The sequence below is a fragment of the Mus caroli genome, unplaced genomic scaffold (genome assembly GCF_978045245.1).
Source record: "Mus caroli unplaced genomic scaffold, Mus_caroli_1 scaffold_11, whole genome shotgun sequence".
NCBI lineage: Eukaryota > Metazoa > Chordata > Mammalia > Rodentia > Muridae > Mus > Mus caroli.
The window spans coordinates 118,354,543-118,371,749 of NW_028227266.1; the positions used below are offsets into that span (position 1 = coordinate 118,354,543).

At 49.8% G+C, this 17,207-nt stretch overlaps 1 protein-coding gene across 3 annotated transcripts in view; it reads left to right on the forward strand.

The window, feature by feature from the left end:
- The first annotated feature begins 207 nt into the window (after window positions 1-207).
- Acvr2b (activin A receptor type 2B) overlaps window positions 208-17,207 on the forward strand; it is a 41,553-nt gene continuing 24,553 nt past the window's right edge. For all 3 annotated transcript variants that reach the window (XM_029481923.2, XM_029481924.2, XM_029481925.2), the window contains exon 1: window positions 208-490. In XM_029481923.2, the coding sequence (XP_029337783.1) occupies window positions 439-490 (52 nt within the window). In that variant the 5' untranslated portion in view covers window positions 208-438. The remainder of the gene's footprint in view (window positions 491-17,207) is intronic.

Here is a 17,207-nt window from a genome sequence, read left to right on the forward strand (position 1 = left end):
TCCAACATCCGGGTTTCCCCGCTGGCTCGGCTCCGTGGCCACCGCTCAGGAGCCATTTTGGACTCGGTTCAGGTCCCCTCCCCCACCCCTCCCCCGTTCATGGCCCCTCCGGACTCGGCCCCTGCGCCCGGGGCCCGGGCCCAGCCCCGTTGCGCCATGCCCGCGTCGGGCGCGCCCTGGCCCGCGCCCCGCCGCCGCCCCCCGGCTCCCGCGTCGCCCCATAGCCCGGGCCGCACTGCGCGCCGCCCGCAGCGGCCCTGAGCCCCTATCTCCGCACACTGCCTGGGAACCGAAGCGCAGAAGCGCGCGCTCCTGGAAGCGAGACCCAGAGAAGGAGCGGGAAGCAGAGCGCAGCCGCCGCCGGGCCCTGCGCGCCCCGGGAGCGCAGCGCGGCCCTGCCCGCGGGCTCTGGGTGTCCGCGGGGCGGCGCCGCGGAACATGACGGCGCCCTGGGCGGCCCTCGCCCTTCTCTGGGGATCGCTGTGCGCCGGTAAGGACCGGGCGCGTCGTGGGGGTGCAGGGACCTGGGGCGCGCGGTGTTTACCAACAAAGGGCGGCCCCGCGGCCTCGGCGCCGCGCCACCTGCCTGGGATCGGGGTCGCGCGGGGCGCTCTGCTTGCGATCTTAGAGGCGAGCTCGCCCGTGCGGTTCCTCTGCGCGATTCTGGCTCGCAGAGGTTCTAGGTGATGGAGGAACCTGGAGCGTCAGGGTCGGGGTTCAGGTTCCGTGGGTGTGCGGACCCCAGGGATAGAGCGAGGAAAACCTGAGCGTGGGGAAGGCGGCCAAGCGGGGTGGGCATCTAATTGGGGGCGGCTGGGTTGGGGCTGCTCGCCCCTGAGAGTCATAGGTGTCGCAAAGCGAAGCGGATGGCTTTCCATAGCCCGCCCGGAGTCCTCTGCATCCCGTCCCGCCACTCCGCGTCGCGATCCTCATGCGAGTGGCTCCTACCTGCGCCCGCTTTTCTTGCAGCGGGCCGCAGATGCGCCCTCGTGGGACCGCTTTTGTTTTGGGCAACTGGGAGTGGAGAAGGGTTGAAGAGGCGAACCAACAGGTCTCAGATCATTTCGGCCGGCACGTGGCGGGCGTGAGTGACCGGCGGTCAGCCCGCAGCCGCCTGCGGGCTGTGGATAGCTGGTGCGCGTCTGCTTGGGACTAGGAGGTGTGGGTGTGTACGCTCGAAGTTGTGCTGGGAAAGCGCTTTCTCCCCCCAAAGCCTAGGCACTGATTTCTGTGTCCCGATGGTGCTGAAGCGTGCTCAACTTTGTAGGAGCTCCGGGGCGGGCTTAGGGCAGTTCCAGGAAACATGGACAGTCGGGCATTGGGACTCCAGAGAAAAGATCGTGGAGATTAGGACGGCTGGTGCCCGGTGGCCGGGGCTCTGGGTCCTGCGCGTCTTTGTTCCCAACCCCCATTACACATGCAGCTCGGGTCCCCTGCCGCCCGAGGTGGCAGCAGCGCGGAGTCTGGGAAACCCGCGAGGGGCGGGGCCCGGAGTGTAGGGAAGGGCTGGGATCCCCCTTGTAGCTGCGGGGGTGGGTATCCCAGATGGTCATTGCACCCCCTCACAGGGATCCTCATTTTCAATCTTTTCTATTACAACGTAGTGAGGGTTAGCCGTTGATTCCGACCCGGAGAGTTTTTGCACGAGCCTGGGTGCGGTGGAGCATGAGTGTAGGAACCAGAGGGCAGAGATAACTTCTTTGCTACTCGAGCCCACTGTTGGGAACGGTTTCAGTGCTGTCCTGGAGTGGTCGAGGCAACGCGGTGCTCAGGGTGAACATTTTGTTTCTTTCTGCCACTCCCCGAAGTGTTGCTCCTGAGATTTTTCTCCCCAAGAATGAGAGCCTGGAAGTGATGGAAAACAGTGGTCTTCTCTGGGGAGGGCGCAAGGCAGCAGGCCGATCCCAAGGTACACGACCGACCTCTAGTCGGCTCTCGACTTACTGGATTTCTGCACCTGGACATGTATGTGCCTTGCCTCTTTTAAGTTTCGGTTTGTTGAAAGCATTGTCTCAGGGCCGTTCGCCTCAGACTAGAAGTCTGTATGTACATCACTGCTCCAGTTTGTTCCAGTTTGGCCTCACCAGTGTCACTTCCCATTTGGGGGGTGCAGAGTGAGAGTGGATCCCGGGTACCACATCTGCTGCACTGTTTGGGGGGGAGTGCATAACAGAATACAGAGGCACGTGTTCTGATTAAGCCTGTGGTTCTGCCTTTGGGGATAGAGTCACCTGTGTTGTGGTGGCTGCTGCTTTCTCTTTTGAGGAACTGGAGGAAAACTTTGAAGGGTTGGGGTAGAGCTGGCCTTCCTGTGCCTCTGGCTTCAGAGATCTTTCCTTTATGTTTCTGGCTTGATATTTGGAATTACTCAGCTCTATGGTAAAAAAGAAGAGATCTGTATATTGATGCTGCCAGCGGGAACATGGGCTCGACAGATATATTCAACTTAAAAATTCCCAACAGCCCTGTTAGTAAAAGAAAGAAATAGCTGTGTCTTTCGTGTTTTCTTCTGCCTGCTTTCATACCGCAGGACTGGGTGGTTCAAACAGCAGTGTGAGGCTGGAGGGATGGCTCAGTGGTTAAGAGTGCTTGCTGCTCTTGCAGGGGACCCAAGTTCTAGTCCTAACACCTGAACTTTACTTCCAGGAGGGTCCCCTGCTGTCTGGCTTCGGAGAGCACCAGGCATGTGTGTGGATGGGCACACAGACATAGTTGCAGACAAACACTCCTGAGATAAATACAGTTAAAGTAGCCATATGTATTTAAAAACCAGCAGTGCTTATTTTAACATGGTTCTAGAAGCCAGGCCAGGGTGCCTTAAGAGAGCCAATCCTGCAGTCAGGATCCCACCCTCATGGTCGAACCCACCCTTACCGCTCCCTAGAGATCCCACTTCCAAAGACCTGTATGTCTTTATTGGTGGTTAGGGCTTTGCCATTATGAATGGGCAGGGGGATGGGGGTGCAGAGCCTTCCTCTTTTTCATCGTTGGACAGAATTAAGTTAACATGAAAATTAGTCATTTCAACATACATCACTATAATTAATGAGACAGGAAAAAAAGTTTTTTTTTTTTCCCGAGATAGGATTTTTCCATGTAGCCTTGGCTATTCTGGAACTCGCTCTGTAGACCAGGCTGGTATGGAACGCCTAGAGCTCTTTCTGCCTCTGCCTTCTGAGCACTCCGATCAAAGGTGTGCGTCACGGCTGCCTGGCCCTGGTTGAGACATGAAAAGAATTTTAACTATCTTCAACATATGGTACACATCTTACCCTTTACAGAACACCTCAGTTTCAACTTTGCACACTTGAAGTTCTCTGTAGTCACATTTGGCAAAGTCAATGCCATATTGGACTGCACTGGGTGAGAAGGACAGACTGGACTGGTGCTGTAGCCAGTAGATATGTCTGGAAGTCTTTCTAGATGTGAGGCTGGCCCAGTATGCCCTGGGTGGGGGTGGGGGGCTGGCATTTGGCCTTGTGTTGCTGTGGGCATCCTGGCACGCTATTCTCTGACATCTGCCTCCATCTTTGTGGATCAGAGCTCTGCGTGGTGAAGAGCAGGAGGTGTGTGCTAAGAATGGTCTCAACAGGTCCTTACTGCCCAGAGGTGTTCTCATAGGCTGACCACTGACACCGGGATGTATCTTGTCCATTTTCTGTGGGTGGAGGTACATATGAGTGACCTTTAGTCTTCTGGTCCATTGCAGTGGGAGAGGCCAAGCCAAGGGCTACAGAGTCACGGATATTCCCTCCCCAGAGCGGATGTCCTCTGCTCTCTGTCCTGTCTGCTGGTCTTCCCAGACTGCCTGACTATCAGGTGGGCATGCCCTTTGGGAGGAGTAGGTACCCCCTCCACTCTCAGCGGCCCTTACGGAGCAGATGCGATCCTTGCCTGAGTGAAGACGTGAGACCCAGAACCCTTTGGGTGTGTCTCGCTTAGGCAGGCTTTTGTAGTGTGCCTCCATGCTCCTTGCTCTTCCTGGTACCCAGAATCCTCCAAGTCTCTCGGGACTCACTCGCCCTGGCAGTTACCTAAGGCCTTTCTTTTGCTGGAAGCACAGGGGAAAGCCCCATTATCTCTCATCCTGCTGCTCTAAGAAAACAGAACTCCAGGAAATATAAATCAGGGCTTACATGGGCACTTGTATGTGTGTGTGTGTGTGTATGTGTGTGTGTGTGTGTGTGTGTGTGAGTACACATACAGACATAGTGTTGCACATCCTTTGTGGGCTCTGTAAAATCCCAACTGCCTTGCAGTCAGCCCTCCCCTCGGGGCAATCTGACCCTAGAAGATTGTGTGCGTTGGACCTATTCCTTAGCCTGTTTGGTCCGTGGACACGTCCTTGCCTTTTCTACTGCTACTTGTGATTCTGCCCATCGCTCTGTTTCCATGGTTTCTTCCCCATCCAGGAAGCCACCTCTCTGAGTGCCTATGTATTTAGCCCTTCTACCTGAGAGGTCAGTAGTGCACATGGGATCTACAGCAAGTCAGAGCCTGAGTTCAGAGCCAGCTCCTAACCTATTACCATGGCCTAGGATCCAGTGGGTTGAGGGAGAAGAGCAAATCTGGATCATTCAGGACCATTCATATTTTCAGTCATAATTCCTCCCCATTCATGTGTGTGTGTGTGTGTATCTGTGCATGTGAATGCCTGTGTATATGTGTATATACCTGTTCATGTGAATGCCTGTGTATATACCTGTGCATGTGCGTGCCTCTGTGTGTGTGTCTGTGTGTCTGTGTATACCCGTGCATGTGAATGCCTGTGTGTCTGTGTATACCCGTGCATGTGAATGCCTGTGTATATGTGTATATACCTGTGCATGTGCGTGCCTCTGTGTGTGTGTCTGTGTGTCTGTGTATACCCGTGCATGTGAATGCCTGTGTATATGTGTATACCCGTGAATGTGAATGCCTGTGTATATGTGTATATACCTGTGCATGTGAATGCCTGTGTATATGTGTATATACCTGTGCATGTGAATGCCTGTGTATATGTGTGTATACCTGTGCATGTGAATGCCTGTGTATATGTGTATATACCTGTGCATGTGAATGCCTGTGTATATGTGTATATACCTGTGCATGTGCGTGCCTCTGTGTGTGTGTCTGTGTGTCTGTGTATACCCGTGCATGTGAATGCCTGTGTATATGTGTATACCCGTGCATGTGAATGCCTGTGTATATGTGTATATACCTGTGCATGTGAATGCCTGTGTATATGTGTATATACCTGTACATGTGAATGCCTGTGTATATGTGTGTATACCTGTGCATGTGAATGCCTGTGTATATGTGTGTATACCTGTGCATGTGAATGCCTGTGTATATGTGTGTATACCTGTGCATGTGAATGCCTGTGTATATGTGTATATACCTGTGCATGTGAATGCCTGTGTATATGTGTATATACCCGTGCATGTGAATGCCTGTGTATATGTGTATATACCCGTGCATGTGAATGCCTGTGTATATGTGTATATACCCGTGCATGTGAATGCCTGTGTATATGTGTATATACCTGTGCATGTGAATGCCTGTGTATATGTGTGTATACCTGTGCATGTGAATGCCTGTGTATATGTGTATATACCTGTGCATGTGAATGCCTGTGTATATGTGTGTATACCTGTGCATGTGAATGCCTGTGTATATGTGTGTATACCTGTGCATGTGAATGCCTGTGTATATGTGTATATACCTGTGCATGTGAATGCCTGTGTATATGTGTATATACCTGTGCATGTGAATGCCTGTGTATATGTGTATACCCGTGCATGTGAATGCCTGTGTATATGTGTATATACCTGTGCATGTGAATGCCTGTGTATATGTGTATATACCTGTGCATGTGAATGCCTGTGTATATGTGTATATACCTGTGCATGTGAATGCCTGTGTATATGTGTGTATACCTGTGCATGTGAATGCCTGTGTATATGTGTTCATACCTGTGCATGTGAATGCCTGTGTGTGTATACCTGTGCACGTATGTGGGTGCATGTTCAGTCTAGAGAGTATCACATGGCTTTCACAATTACTCGCCTCCTCGTTTTTTCTCTCAAAGCATCTTGTCTTAGCTTGTGGGCATGGGCCACAGCTCACTGTGTTTGTGGATGTCACCGGACAACTTGAGGAAGTTGGTTCTCTCCACAGTGGGTCCTGAGAAATCAGACTTAGGTTGTCAGGCTCAGTAGCAGTCAAACTTTTACTGCTGAGACATCTTGTTGGCCCCCACTTCATTTTTGAGGCAGAGTCTCTCTGACTCCGGAATTCACCCTTAAAGCAAGGATTACAGGTGCTCACCATATTGCGTGGCGTTTTGTGGGGGTGCCGGGTGACTGAACTCTGGTCCTTATTCTTTTGTGACACACACATCAACTGAGTCATGTCCCCAGACCACTGTCTTCTTTAGGAGACAGTCTGGATAGTCAGTCCTGGGTTCGGGTCCTGGCTGCACGGGCCTTTCTAGAACAGGGTTTCTCAAACCTCGACAGCAGTGATTTTTGCACCTGTGGATTCTGTCCATTGGGAGGAATGTTGGTGGCAGTATGGAGGCAAGCCTGCACTCTGCAGATGCTCAGCTCTCTCGCCTCGGACCATGGTGAGTGGAAATGATTCTTGGCATCTCTGAGGGTTGGGGTGAAACTGCTTAGGTAGGCTGAGAACCAGTGGTGTAGAACATTCAGCCTTTATTGGGGTACACAGTTGTGGGAGATAAGGGTTATGGTCCATTCAACTTTCTCCCTCTGGAGTCAGGATAAGGAGCTGGGTTCTCCCTCAAAGCTTGGATAATTCTTGCATCTCTGAACCTGTTTGTGTTTGGTTCAAAATCAATGGTCCAGGGGACCGGCTGCCACAGAGGAGAATCCTGGCGTCCTTGAGTTTTCCCAGAAGTGGTTCGGGTTTCAGGGAGGCGGCCCGTTGTGGGTGGCCGGGCAGCCTGCCTGCCCGCACCCGCCCACCTGCTCTGGCCTTTGCCTTGAGGCTGGCACTTATGCCTCTCCCTCCCGCAGAATGTCAGGAAGTGCCTGTTGTTGGGGCTCTGCCTGCCTGACACCCCCTCTCTACTCACCTGGGATCTGGGTGAGCCCGGGCTGTATCTGTCTGCCAAGCCTAGGGGGTCGTAGCAGGATCCTGGCATGCCCTTTCCTCCCAGTGGGCCTGCCCAGTGGCGCTCCGAGGAGCCGCGGCGGCTGCGGGCCTGGAACTTCCAGGCCCAGGACGCCAGGGCAGGGGGGCAGCCTCACCCCAAAGGTATGGGTCTGTCTCTTCCCACGGGGCTTGGGAGGTATGTGGTGGGAAAGCCTTGCCAAAGAAAGGCACGGTGGGCTTCCACAGAGACCCATTTGCTGGTCTCTGCAGGCTGGCAACTCCCTGTGGCTGCCCCGTGCTCTTTTTATGCTGTGTTACGCGGAGGATTGTCGGGGGACATTTCTCCCTGATCCTACTCAGTAGGACAGCTTGGAGCTGCTTACTGGTGGGGCTTACAGGGTGCACACAAGCCTTCTGACCATCATTCCGAGTTCTCCACATCACTCTGTGAAGTGTTGCTGAAGTGAGGTTTTCTAGGCCCACCTCTTCTGCACTCTTTCTTCCCCATGATGCTGTGGTTGCTTTCTTAGAGTTCATGGGTCTGGCCCTTTCTCCCATGCTGTCACCAGGCTTTTGCTCTGGGCCGGACACCCCTTATTCTGTGTCCCCCCCTTTTTTTTTTTTTTTTTTTTTTGGTTTTTCGAGACAGGGTTTCTCTGTGCAGCCCTGGCTGTCCTGGAACTCACTTTGTAGACCAGGCTGGCCTCGAACTCAGAAATCCGCCTGCCTCTGCCTCCTGAGTGCTAGGATTAAAGGCGTGCGCCACCACGCCCGGCTTTCTTTTTTTTTTTTTTTTTTCCCCCCTTTTTTTTGCCACATTGTTGACCAGACTTACAAATGAGCCTTAGGCCCAGAGGTGGTTGCTCCTGGGTGCCCAGGTTTTAAGAGTTGGGAGATGCTCCAGTTCTTAAGATGTCTTCAGGTCGGTCCCTAAGGTCGGCAGGATACTTCTGACCATGGTAGGGATTGGAAATCCACAGACCAGGCCCGCTGGGATTGTTCCACGTGGCAAGGGTGCCTTCTTCTGGCATGGGACTGACTAGTCCTGGCTTCTGGCCTTGGACAGTTCTGTTCTTTCCCATCATGCTGTGCACACACATGTGCCATCTTTCCTGACCCTCTTGGGGCCTGGCAGCTGAGCCTGGTGTTTTCATTCATGGACACGTGATTTTGGAGAGAAAGCCTGGTCCACTGGGCAGGTCTGTTGCCCGCCTCCCTAGGGAATGTTCTGGAGGGGCCTGGCCTGCTGGACAATGGCGCTTCTTCTCCCTGGTTAGTTTCTAGGCTACAGCTGGCGAGTTGTGTGAGGCAAAGCCAATACTCTTGTTTGTAAACGTGTTCCTAGGCAGACTATTTCGGTTCTACCTCTGAGAACCAAGGAGGCTAAAATTAGTTCTGGGGAGGAAAAGGAAGGCTGTCGGAAACTCAAGCCCTTGGCTGGAAGGTGGAGGAGGCTGTTTCCCCATGTTTGTGGCAGAGTGTTTAGAAGGATGTGAGCAGAGCAGCTGTTGTCTGTCCATCTGAGTGGAGGGAGGGATGCCTGACTGCCCTGCAGACCTGGGCCACTGAAAGGAAGCAGGCGGCGGCTGTCTTGGGAGCTGTCTGGAATGTTCATGCCAGGGTGTTTTTCTTTCCTTCCTTCCTCCCTCCCTTCCTTTTTCCCTCTTTCTTTCTTTCTTTCTTTCTTTCTTTCTTTCTTTCTTTCTTTCTTTCTTTCTTCCTTCCTTCCTTCCTTCCTTCCTTCCTTCCTTCCTTCTCTCTTCTCTTCTCTTCTCTTCTCTTCTCTTCTCTTCTCTTCTCTTCTCTTCTCTTCCTTCTGGTCTTGCAGTGGTCCAAAGTGTTTCCGGGTGTGGAAACAATGCTGTCTGATGCCCACCTTAATGCCAACTTCCTTACCTTCTACCTCAAACCCGGTAATTACCTGCCCATTGATTTAGAAACGTCTCATGAATTCTCAGATCCCTAGGTTGGCAGCCAGGGGTTAGGAATCATTTCTCTTGGATATCTGGGAGGACTTCCTTTGTGTATGAATTTGAAGTGGGGTTCAGTAGGAGTCTTGTCTATGTCCCTGGCCCCTTGGGAGACCTAACTTCTCTGCAAAGAACACGTGGGTCAAGGTTCATCTACCAAGTGACTTAAAAACTACAGGGACACAGGGTTGAGAAAGGTGAGTGACCCCTGCCTGAGGGAGGGTCAAGGTTTGTTTTTTCTTGAGCTGAAAACCTTCGCTCTACCCAGGGGTCTCCTGGTTAACCTCTGTGGGGAGCAGAGGTCACGGGAGCCCTATTTTCTTTAACTCTTTTTAACTTTTATTAAATTTATAGCCGTTTAAGTAACACGCATATGTTCAGTTGCAGGAATTTAGCTGTTAGTAGGTACAACCGAGGTCTCATTGGGTGTGGGAGTGCAGCGCATGCCTGTGACTCCTGTGCTTGGGAGAGGCAGGAGGATAAGGAGTTACAGGTCCTCCTGGGCTGTGGAGACTGTCTCAAAAACAGATAGATTAGAAAACAAAAATGGCGGGTCTCCTGAGTAAGCCCTCCCTCTTAAAAAGTGATTTATTTTTGTGTATGTGTGTGTGTTTGTGCACATGCACACACATAACCTTGTAAATTCTTGTGCATCGTGTACAAGCCTTGCACACAGAGGCCAGAGAGGATGTCAGACCCCCTTTAATTGGAGTCACAGGCGGTTGTGAACTGCTTGATGGGGGTGCAGGGAACAGAACCTGGGTCCTCTGCAAGAGTGGTTAACTGCTCTTAGATTCTGAGCCATCACCCTCCCTCCTCCAGACCATTTTGAGATAATATCCCACGTTGTCCAGTCTGACTTCAGAGCAACTCTGCTGGCCTTGAACTAGGATCCTCCAACCTGCACTTCCCGAGTGATGGGGATACAGATGTGCTTCACTGCATACACTTTTATGTAGTGCTGGGGAGGAAGCCTAGGGCTTCAGGAATGCCAGGCAAATGCTCTCCTAATTGAGCTATGTCCTCATCTTTCTTAGGTAAGTCTTTTGTGGTTGGTACATATTCTTTGAGGCATTCCTCCCCCAGTAGGGAAACTGTAGGTATTACTTAGGTAATAATAAGATGATGATGACGATGACAGTTTTATTATTTCTTTACATGCATGTGGAGGTCAGAGGACAGCCTGTGGGAGTTGGCTCTTTATTCCCATCTTAGGAGTGCCGAGGCTCAAACACAGGCTCCAGGCTTGGCAGTGAGCGCTTTTACCCAGGAAATCTTTACCTTAGCCTTTGTTTTTTGGTTTTGGTTTTTTTTGTTTTGTTTTTAGCCCCCTGCTGGTGCCACTGTTGAATGTAGCTGGATTTTGCTACTTTGTGGGCGCCTCTTTTTTTCTACCCTTTATTTCACACCCTATCATTAGATAGGAGAGAAAGGATACAGGGGAAAAAAAGAGATAGAGACCCCTGAATCTGGTTTCTTTTGTTTCTCCTTTGAACATGATTGCTAAAAAACTGAAACTACCCCCCCCACCTCCTCTACCCCTGCCACATCCTCCCTGCCAGCCCCTCCCCGCAACGACCAACAGCCATTGACCCTGCTTCTTGGGGCCCTAAGATTTATTTATATACCCTCTGAAAAGTTCCCAGAATTCCACAGGTCACACAGCTGCAGAAATTAATCTGCAGCTAGCAAAACCCCACCTCTGCTAGAGCATGAGGCAAATCAGAGTCAGCTGCTGCAGACATCGGAAGCAGCCCCATACCCTAACACCTGGGATTAAAACAATAACACATTCTTATTAATATTTCTGGGTTTTTAAAGAAACCAAAATTCCAAAATTGTCACTATGTTTCCCCCCTTCTGTTTTAAGCCATTAATTGTGCTGTGTGTATTGGGAAATTGTAAACAAGAATTTTCAATGAACTAAGTGCTTTTTGGGTCAGTGGCCCAAGGTTTTCAGGAAAACTCTTGCTCTTTCTGCTGGAGCAGCTTTGCCTTTGACGTAGGGAACGAGTAGCGGCTGAGCAACCCTGTCATCTGCGTTAAATTTTACCTCTCCTTTTGCTTAAGCCATAATTCTAATTTATCCTGTGAAATCTTCATCTATAATTTTTGGATGCAGTAGTTTTGGGAAGTCAGTCTACGCCTCCCAAGATCATTCCTACAATCCCCGAGGGCAAAGGACCATAAAATCCAGTGGCTATTTTATGACAGTATTTGGGGGATACGGTAAGATGTTTAGCTCTGGCTAAGTCTAGAGCCATACTGCCTGCAGTAGCATGCATTGAATCTCCAATACCAGTGGCGGTTTTTCCGTTTGCATGTCGCTCCTTGGCTGCAGGACCTTGAGCTAGGCCCCCAAGACTGTTTCCCTGCAGTAAGAAATGACCCTGACTATCTCTTCTGAACCTACACTCTTTGGTCCAGTGGCAGCCCTAATCACATCAGCTGCATACCCCTGGGAGCCTAGACCACCTTTCTGGTTTATATTTAGACGAACAATTGTCCTTAGAGATGTCTTGCTCACAGTTTTGTTGTGGGTGACAATATTTCCCACAGTTAAAGCACTGGGCATTTTGAGATCCGAGGACTTTAGCTGCTTCATCACAGTTTCTTTGCTAATGAGTGCATTTCCAGAAACTGAGACACCTGGCACTTTGATATTGGAGAGCTCTAGCTCCAGCTTGACCTAGGATATTAGCATGGTACACATTAGAACCAGTATCAGTCATATCCCTCATCCACTCGTCCAACACCGTAACTGGTCTGATAACTTTTTTACATCCAGTATTTGAATTTCCAAACACCAAGGTTTCCACCAACACTTGCCTTCCATCCTTGCGTCAGGGTCCAGCTTTGTTTACAGCTAAAACTAATCTTTGTTTAAAAAAAAAAAAATCCGTGATGGCTTCTCCAGAGCTTGTATAATCTTTGTTAAATGAGGTGGGTTTTTCTCCCCCTGGGCTCAACCTTGTTCCAAGCTTAAAGCCACGAAGCAATAGTGTCCTGTAGTTACGTCATAGAATAGATTGCATCTATTCTTGAAAATCAGAGTCCCACCCTTCATCCAGCAACCATTCCCCCTCTATTTCTCTGTTCTGTATTCGCAGCTGTTATTTGCAGCTGTATTCCACCATTATTAACCATTGCAACTGCATACTGGCCTCTGGTACAGCTGTTACCAATCCCTTCCATTCTCGGGAAAATAATAGTATTTTGAGTAGCCCAGTTACTTAGAATTTGTTTCACGTAGGGAGAGTGCACCCCATATGAAATCATAGCCTCTTTAAACCACCCTAGATCAATTGTTTCTGTAGGACACCATCCTGTCTTGTCATAACCTAGTTCCACACCGTTAGCAGGCATGTCCTGACTACTGAGGAAGCTGATGGTGACCTTGTCACCCTGGGCCACCCCTCCTCCCACTCAGCTTTTCTCTGTCTGACCTGGCCGCCGCCCTCTGCCAGTTTCTCTCCCTCTTTCTCCTGCTCTCTTGCTCTGGGACCGAGCCTGGGCTCTCTCTCCTGGTGCTCGTTGCCTCTCCACCTTTGCAGCACCAAAGCTGCTTCCTTTCTTCAGAAACAAAGAGTAGTGAGACCTCTCCCCTTTCCCCCTTCAGCTATTTGTTTGTTTCTCAGGCCCCTCCATGTAGCCCTGGCTTGTCCTGGAACTCACTCTGTAGACCAGGCTGGCCTCGAACTCAGAAATACCTGCCTCTGCCTCCCAAGTGCTGGGATTAAAGGCGTGCACCACCACTGCCGGCTAAAATCACAAACTTTTATTTTAACAAGAACCTAGGTTTAAGGTAGGGATGGGAGTAGTAACTGAGGTCGAGGTAGATGGGGTCAGTTCTAGAGAAGAGGACTGGTGACTGGTGCAAGTAAGTCCCCAAGGATTCCTTGCTCAGAGGCTGCACTGCCCAGAACGAAGCCCTCAACCGGGGAAATGGTTTGGTTGAAGGAACCTTGTAGACGCTTCACATGCTGGTTCAGGGTCGATAGCTGATCAAGCAGAGGGTTTAGGATTGTCGCCATGTTGCCCAAGTGCGGCAAGATCTACAGCACAGGTCTGCAGCAACAGGATATTCAGCCACTGGGGAGCAACCTTCCGGCACTCACGGTCCTGGGAAAAGCTAGGAGGCTCATTGGCGTTCTCCACGTCGTTGTGGAGGGTTGGTCGGGCTCAGGAGCCTGCGTGCCGAAGGGCCTAGGAGCAAGGGAACTGGCAATGAATGCAGCAGACAGGTGCAGTAGTAGAAGGGTCGATCTGAGTGCAGTAGGAGGCAGGGTTGGCATTTCCCCAAAGCCAGTGGCAGCCCAGCCCCTAACCAAATTTACCATTTAAAAAAAAGAGATTTATTTATTTATTTAATGGATAAGAGTACACTGTAGCTGTACAGATGGTTGTGAGCCTTCATGTGGTTGTTGGGAATTGAATTTTTTAGGACCCATTATTATATAAAAGTACACTGTAGCTGTCTTCAGACACACCAGAAGTGGGTGTCAGATCTCATTAGGGGTTGTGAGCCACCATGTGGTTTCTGGGATTTGAACTCAGGACCTTCAGCAGAACAGTCAGTGCTCTTACCTGCTGAGCCATCTCCCAGCCCCCAAATTTCCCCTTTTTTAGTTTTAACATTTGAGCTCCACATTCGAGTGCCACTTGTTGCTGGTCTGTGCTACTTTGTGGGTTCTTCCCCCCCCCCCCACTTTATCCCTCTTGTTTCACCTTCTATCACTAGATAGGAGAGAAAGGATAGAGGGGAGAGGGAGAGAGATCCCTGAATCTAATTTGTTTCATTTCATTTCTTTGAGCATGACTACTAACAAATCACAATCAACACCCCCAAATGACCAACAACCTGCACCCCACTTCTCTGCTAGAGCACGAGGTGGGCGGTCTGAAGTGGCCCCATATCACTATACCTGGGATTAAAGCAAAAACATAGTCATATTATTTTTGTGTTTTTAAAGACACCAAAATTCCAAAATTGTCCCTGTGGTTGTAGGCATAAGATGTACAGAAGTCAGTGGTGATCAATCATAGCCTCATAGCCTGGTGCATGTGTGCGCGTAGTGGGTGTAGAAAGTGTTTCCTATGTGCAAGGCTCAGTGGTTAAGGACACTGACCACTCTTAAAGGACCCAGGCCCGAGTACCAGCACCCACAAGGTGCCTCCCAGTCACCTGTGACTCCAGTCCCAGGGGATTCAGTGCCCTCTTCTGACCTTGATGGGTACCAGGTGTTTACATGGTACACAGACAAAACAAAGATACACCAAGTAAAATAATGATTTAAAAACTGAAGATGGAAAGTGTAGCTAGGAGTGAGATCTTGGTGTGGTTCCACAAACCCAATGCACCTTTACAGTCAGCATCCAGACCAAGTCTCCCAAGTTTCCCTTCCTGTCTCAGTGGCTCTCAGGACCCAGTCAGGGCCTGGTGGATACTAAGTGTGCGCTGAAGCCATCTCAGCCCATGCTAGTTGCTGCATCCATCCCTAAGGGTAATTAGCTACTTTGTTTGTAACCAGCATAAACTGGTTTTGCTTGTTATATTTTATACGACAATATTCACACTTTTGAATGATTTGTGTGTGTGAGCAAGATGCCTTTTTTTCTTTAAAGATTTCTTTATTTTTTCAAAGATTTCTTTATTTTATGAATATGAGTACACTGTAGCTGTCGTCAGACACACCAGAAGAGGGCTTCTCAGATCTCATGACGGATGGTTGTGAGCCACCATGTGGTTTGAACTCAAGACCTTTAGGAAGAGCAGTCAGTGCTCTTAACCACTGAGCTTGCAAGATACCTTTTAAACTCAGATCCATGCGGGCAAGCTTTCTAACACACATGTCGGCTAAGGTCTTTTTGTTTTTGTCAGATCCATGCGGGCAAGCTTTCTAACACACATCCATGCGGGCAAGCTTTCTAACACACATGTCGGCTAAGGTCTTTTTGTTTTAAACTCAGATCCATGTGGGCAAGCTTTCTAACACACATTCATGCGGGCAAGCTTTCTAACACACATGTCGGCTAAGGTCTTTTTGTTTTTGTCAGATCCATGCGGGCAAGCTTTCTAACACACATCCATGCCGGCAAGCTTTCTAACACACGTGTCGACTAAGGTCTTTTTGTTTTTGTCTTTTGCTGTTTTTTTCTTTTTTAAAGATTTATTTATTTTATGAATGTGAGTACACTGTCGCTGTCTTCAGATGCACCAGAAGAGGGCATTGGATCTCATTACAGATGGTTGTGAGCCATCATGTGGTTGCTGGGAATTGAACTCAGGACCTCTGGAATGCTCTTAATGGCTGAGTCAGCCCTGTTGGTTTTTTTTTTTTTTTTTTTAAATAGGGCAGGAATTAGATCACTGTGATTGATCGATCAGTTGATGATTGACCTATCAGACAAAGTCTTACTATAGCCTAGACTAGCCTGGAATTCACTGTGTAGCCCAGGCTGACCTCAGATTTGTGATGAGTCTCTTGCTTCTGCCTTCCAAGTGCTGGTATTAAAGGTGTGGGCCACCATGCCTGCTTTACTCTTTACAATAGTCATGAAAAATTCTCAAGTTTAGAGATAGACGATGCTTTATTGGCCTCCTGTTGGTGGGCTTTCTGATTGTATATCATTTATCTAGATTGAAGAGAATAATGTCGGGAACACACGATGTGCTTATTTTGCATTTTAATAAGCACTGAAAGTGACAGGTGACGGCAGTAGGTGCAGAAGCTGAGTGACTTGGCGGTTGACCCTCCCTCCGGCACAGTGTGGGTTTCTGGAGGTCTAGACTTCAGCGTCAACCTTGTAAAGTGCTTGGCTACAGAGGTTGAGGCAGCCACCCCTGGGGAAGGTGCCAGCATCAGAGGCTACTTCTGGGTGTCCCCTTTACCCTCTTCAGGGACTGTGGCAACTGCTGAGGTGGCCGACGAGCTCTGGGAAGCGGCACTGCCTCAAGGCACAGTGCGATGACAAAATGTTGGCATGGCAGAATTCTGATTGCAATACAATTTTAATAACAATCTCACGATGGAAGGACCTCCGGAATTCCCGTATGTTTCTGGTTCCTTCATGCAGCCCTCCGCCATGAATACCTGTAAAAGTAGGGAAGGCAGTTTGGTGTTGTGTGACTTCCAAAGCCCAGCTTCTCTTTGGTGTCTTGGTTCAGCTGTCCTCATTTAAGCCCATGTGTCAGGCCCTGCTCATGGGTTTTAATGACAGGACTTGTGGCAGTGTCTCTCATATGCACAATGCCCCAGTTGGCTCTTCCACATCATCCTGGTGACAAACACTATTTGTGCCTTTGTCTGCACCATCGACTTAATGGAAAACCACATAGCACTGCAGACTCATTCAGGAGTAAGATGCTGGCAGGCTTGATGGAAGAGACTTCCCTCTTCTTGGCTTCCAGGAGGCTGGCTGCCACTGGCTGCTGGCCTTTTCTCTGTGTACACCACAGCTTCCTCGTGACTGCTTCCATCTCCTATCTGTTTATTTTGCTGTTGTTGTTTGAGACAGTATCTCTAGACCAGGCTGGCCTCCAACTCACAGTGATCCACCTGCCTCTGGGATTAATGGCGTGCATCACCACGCCTCACTCTTCCACCTGTCTAAATATAGACATCCTTAAGGTTTGTATTTTAACCTGTGGGTGTGGTAGGTGACATAGATGAGTCTGTAATATTTTGGAATTAAAAATGACAGTTGAAAGTGAATCTTGTTTTCCTTTTGGGTTATATTTTGGAGTGGAAATCACTTTGTTATTGTTGAGACAGAGTCTTACTATGTAGCCCTCGCTGGAACTCCCAGAGATTTGCCTGCCTCTGCCACATACTGGAAGTAAAGGCTCAGGCTACTTAGCTCAGCTGGAATCTACTATACTGGGGGTTTGTCTTGGGGGTCTCTGTTCCTCTAACACTTCCCATGGGCTGCTGGTGAACCCTGTCTCTCTCTTTTCTCCCACCCACTCTTCATTAAGTTTTGAAGTTCCAAGGCAGTTTTACTACAGTCTGAGGGGATGCGGCTGTAAATCTCAGCAGCTGCCGGGACTCGTGACACCCATGAGGAGAGCCAGCCATGCCGTGCCACGGTGGAGGTTGGTGGCCGCGGCACGGTGGGAGGTAGTGTTCCGGAAGTATC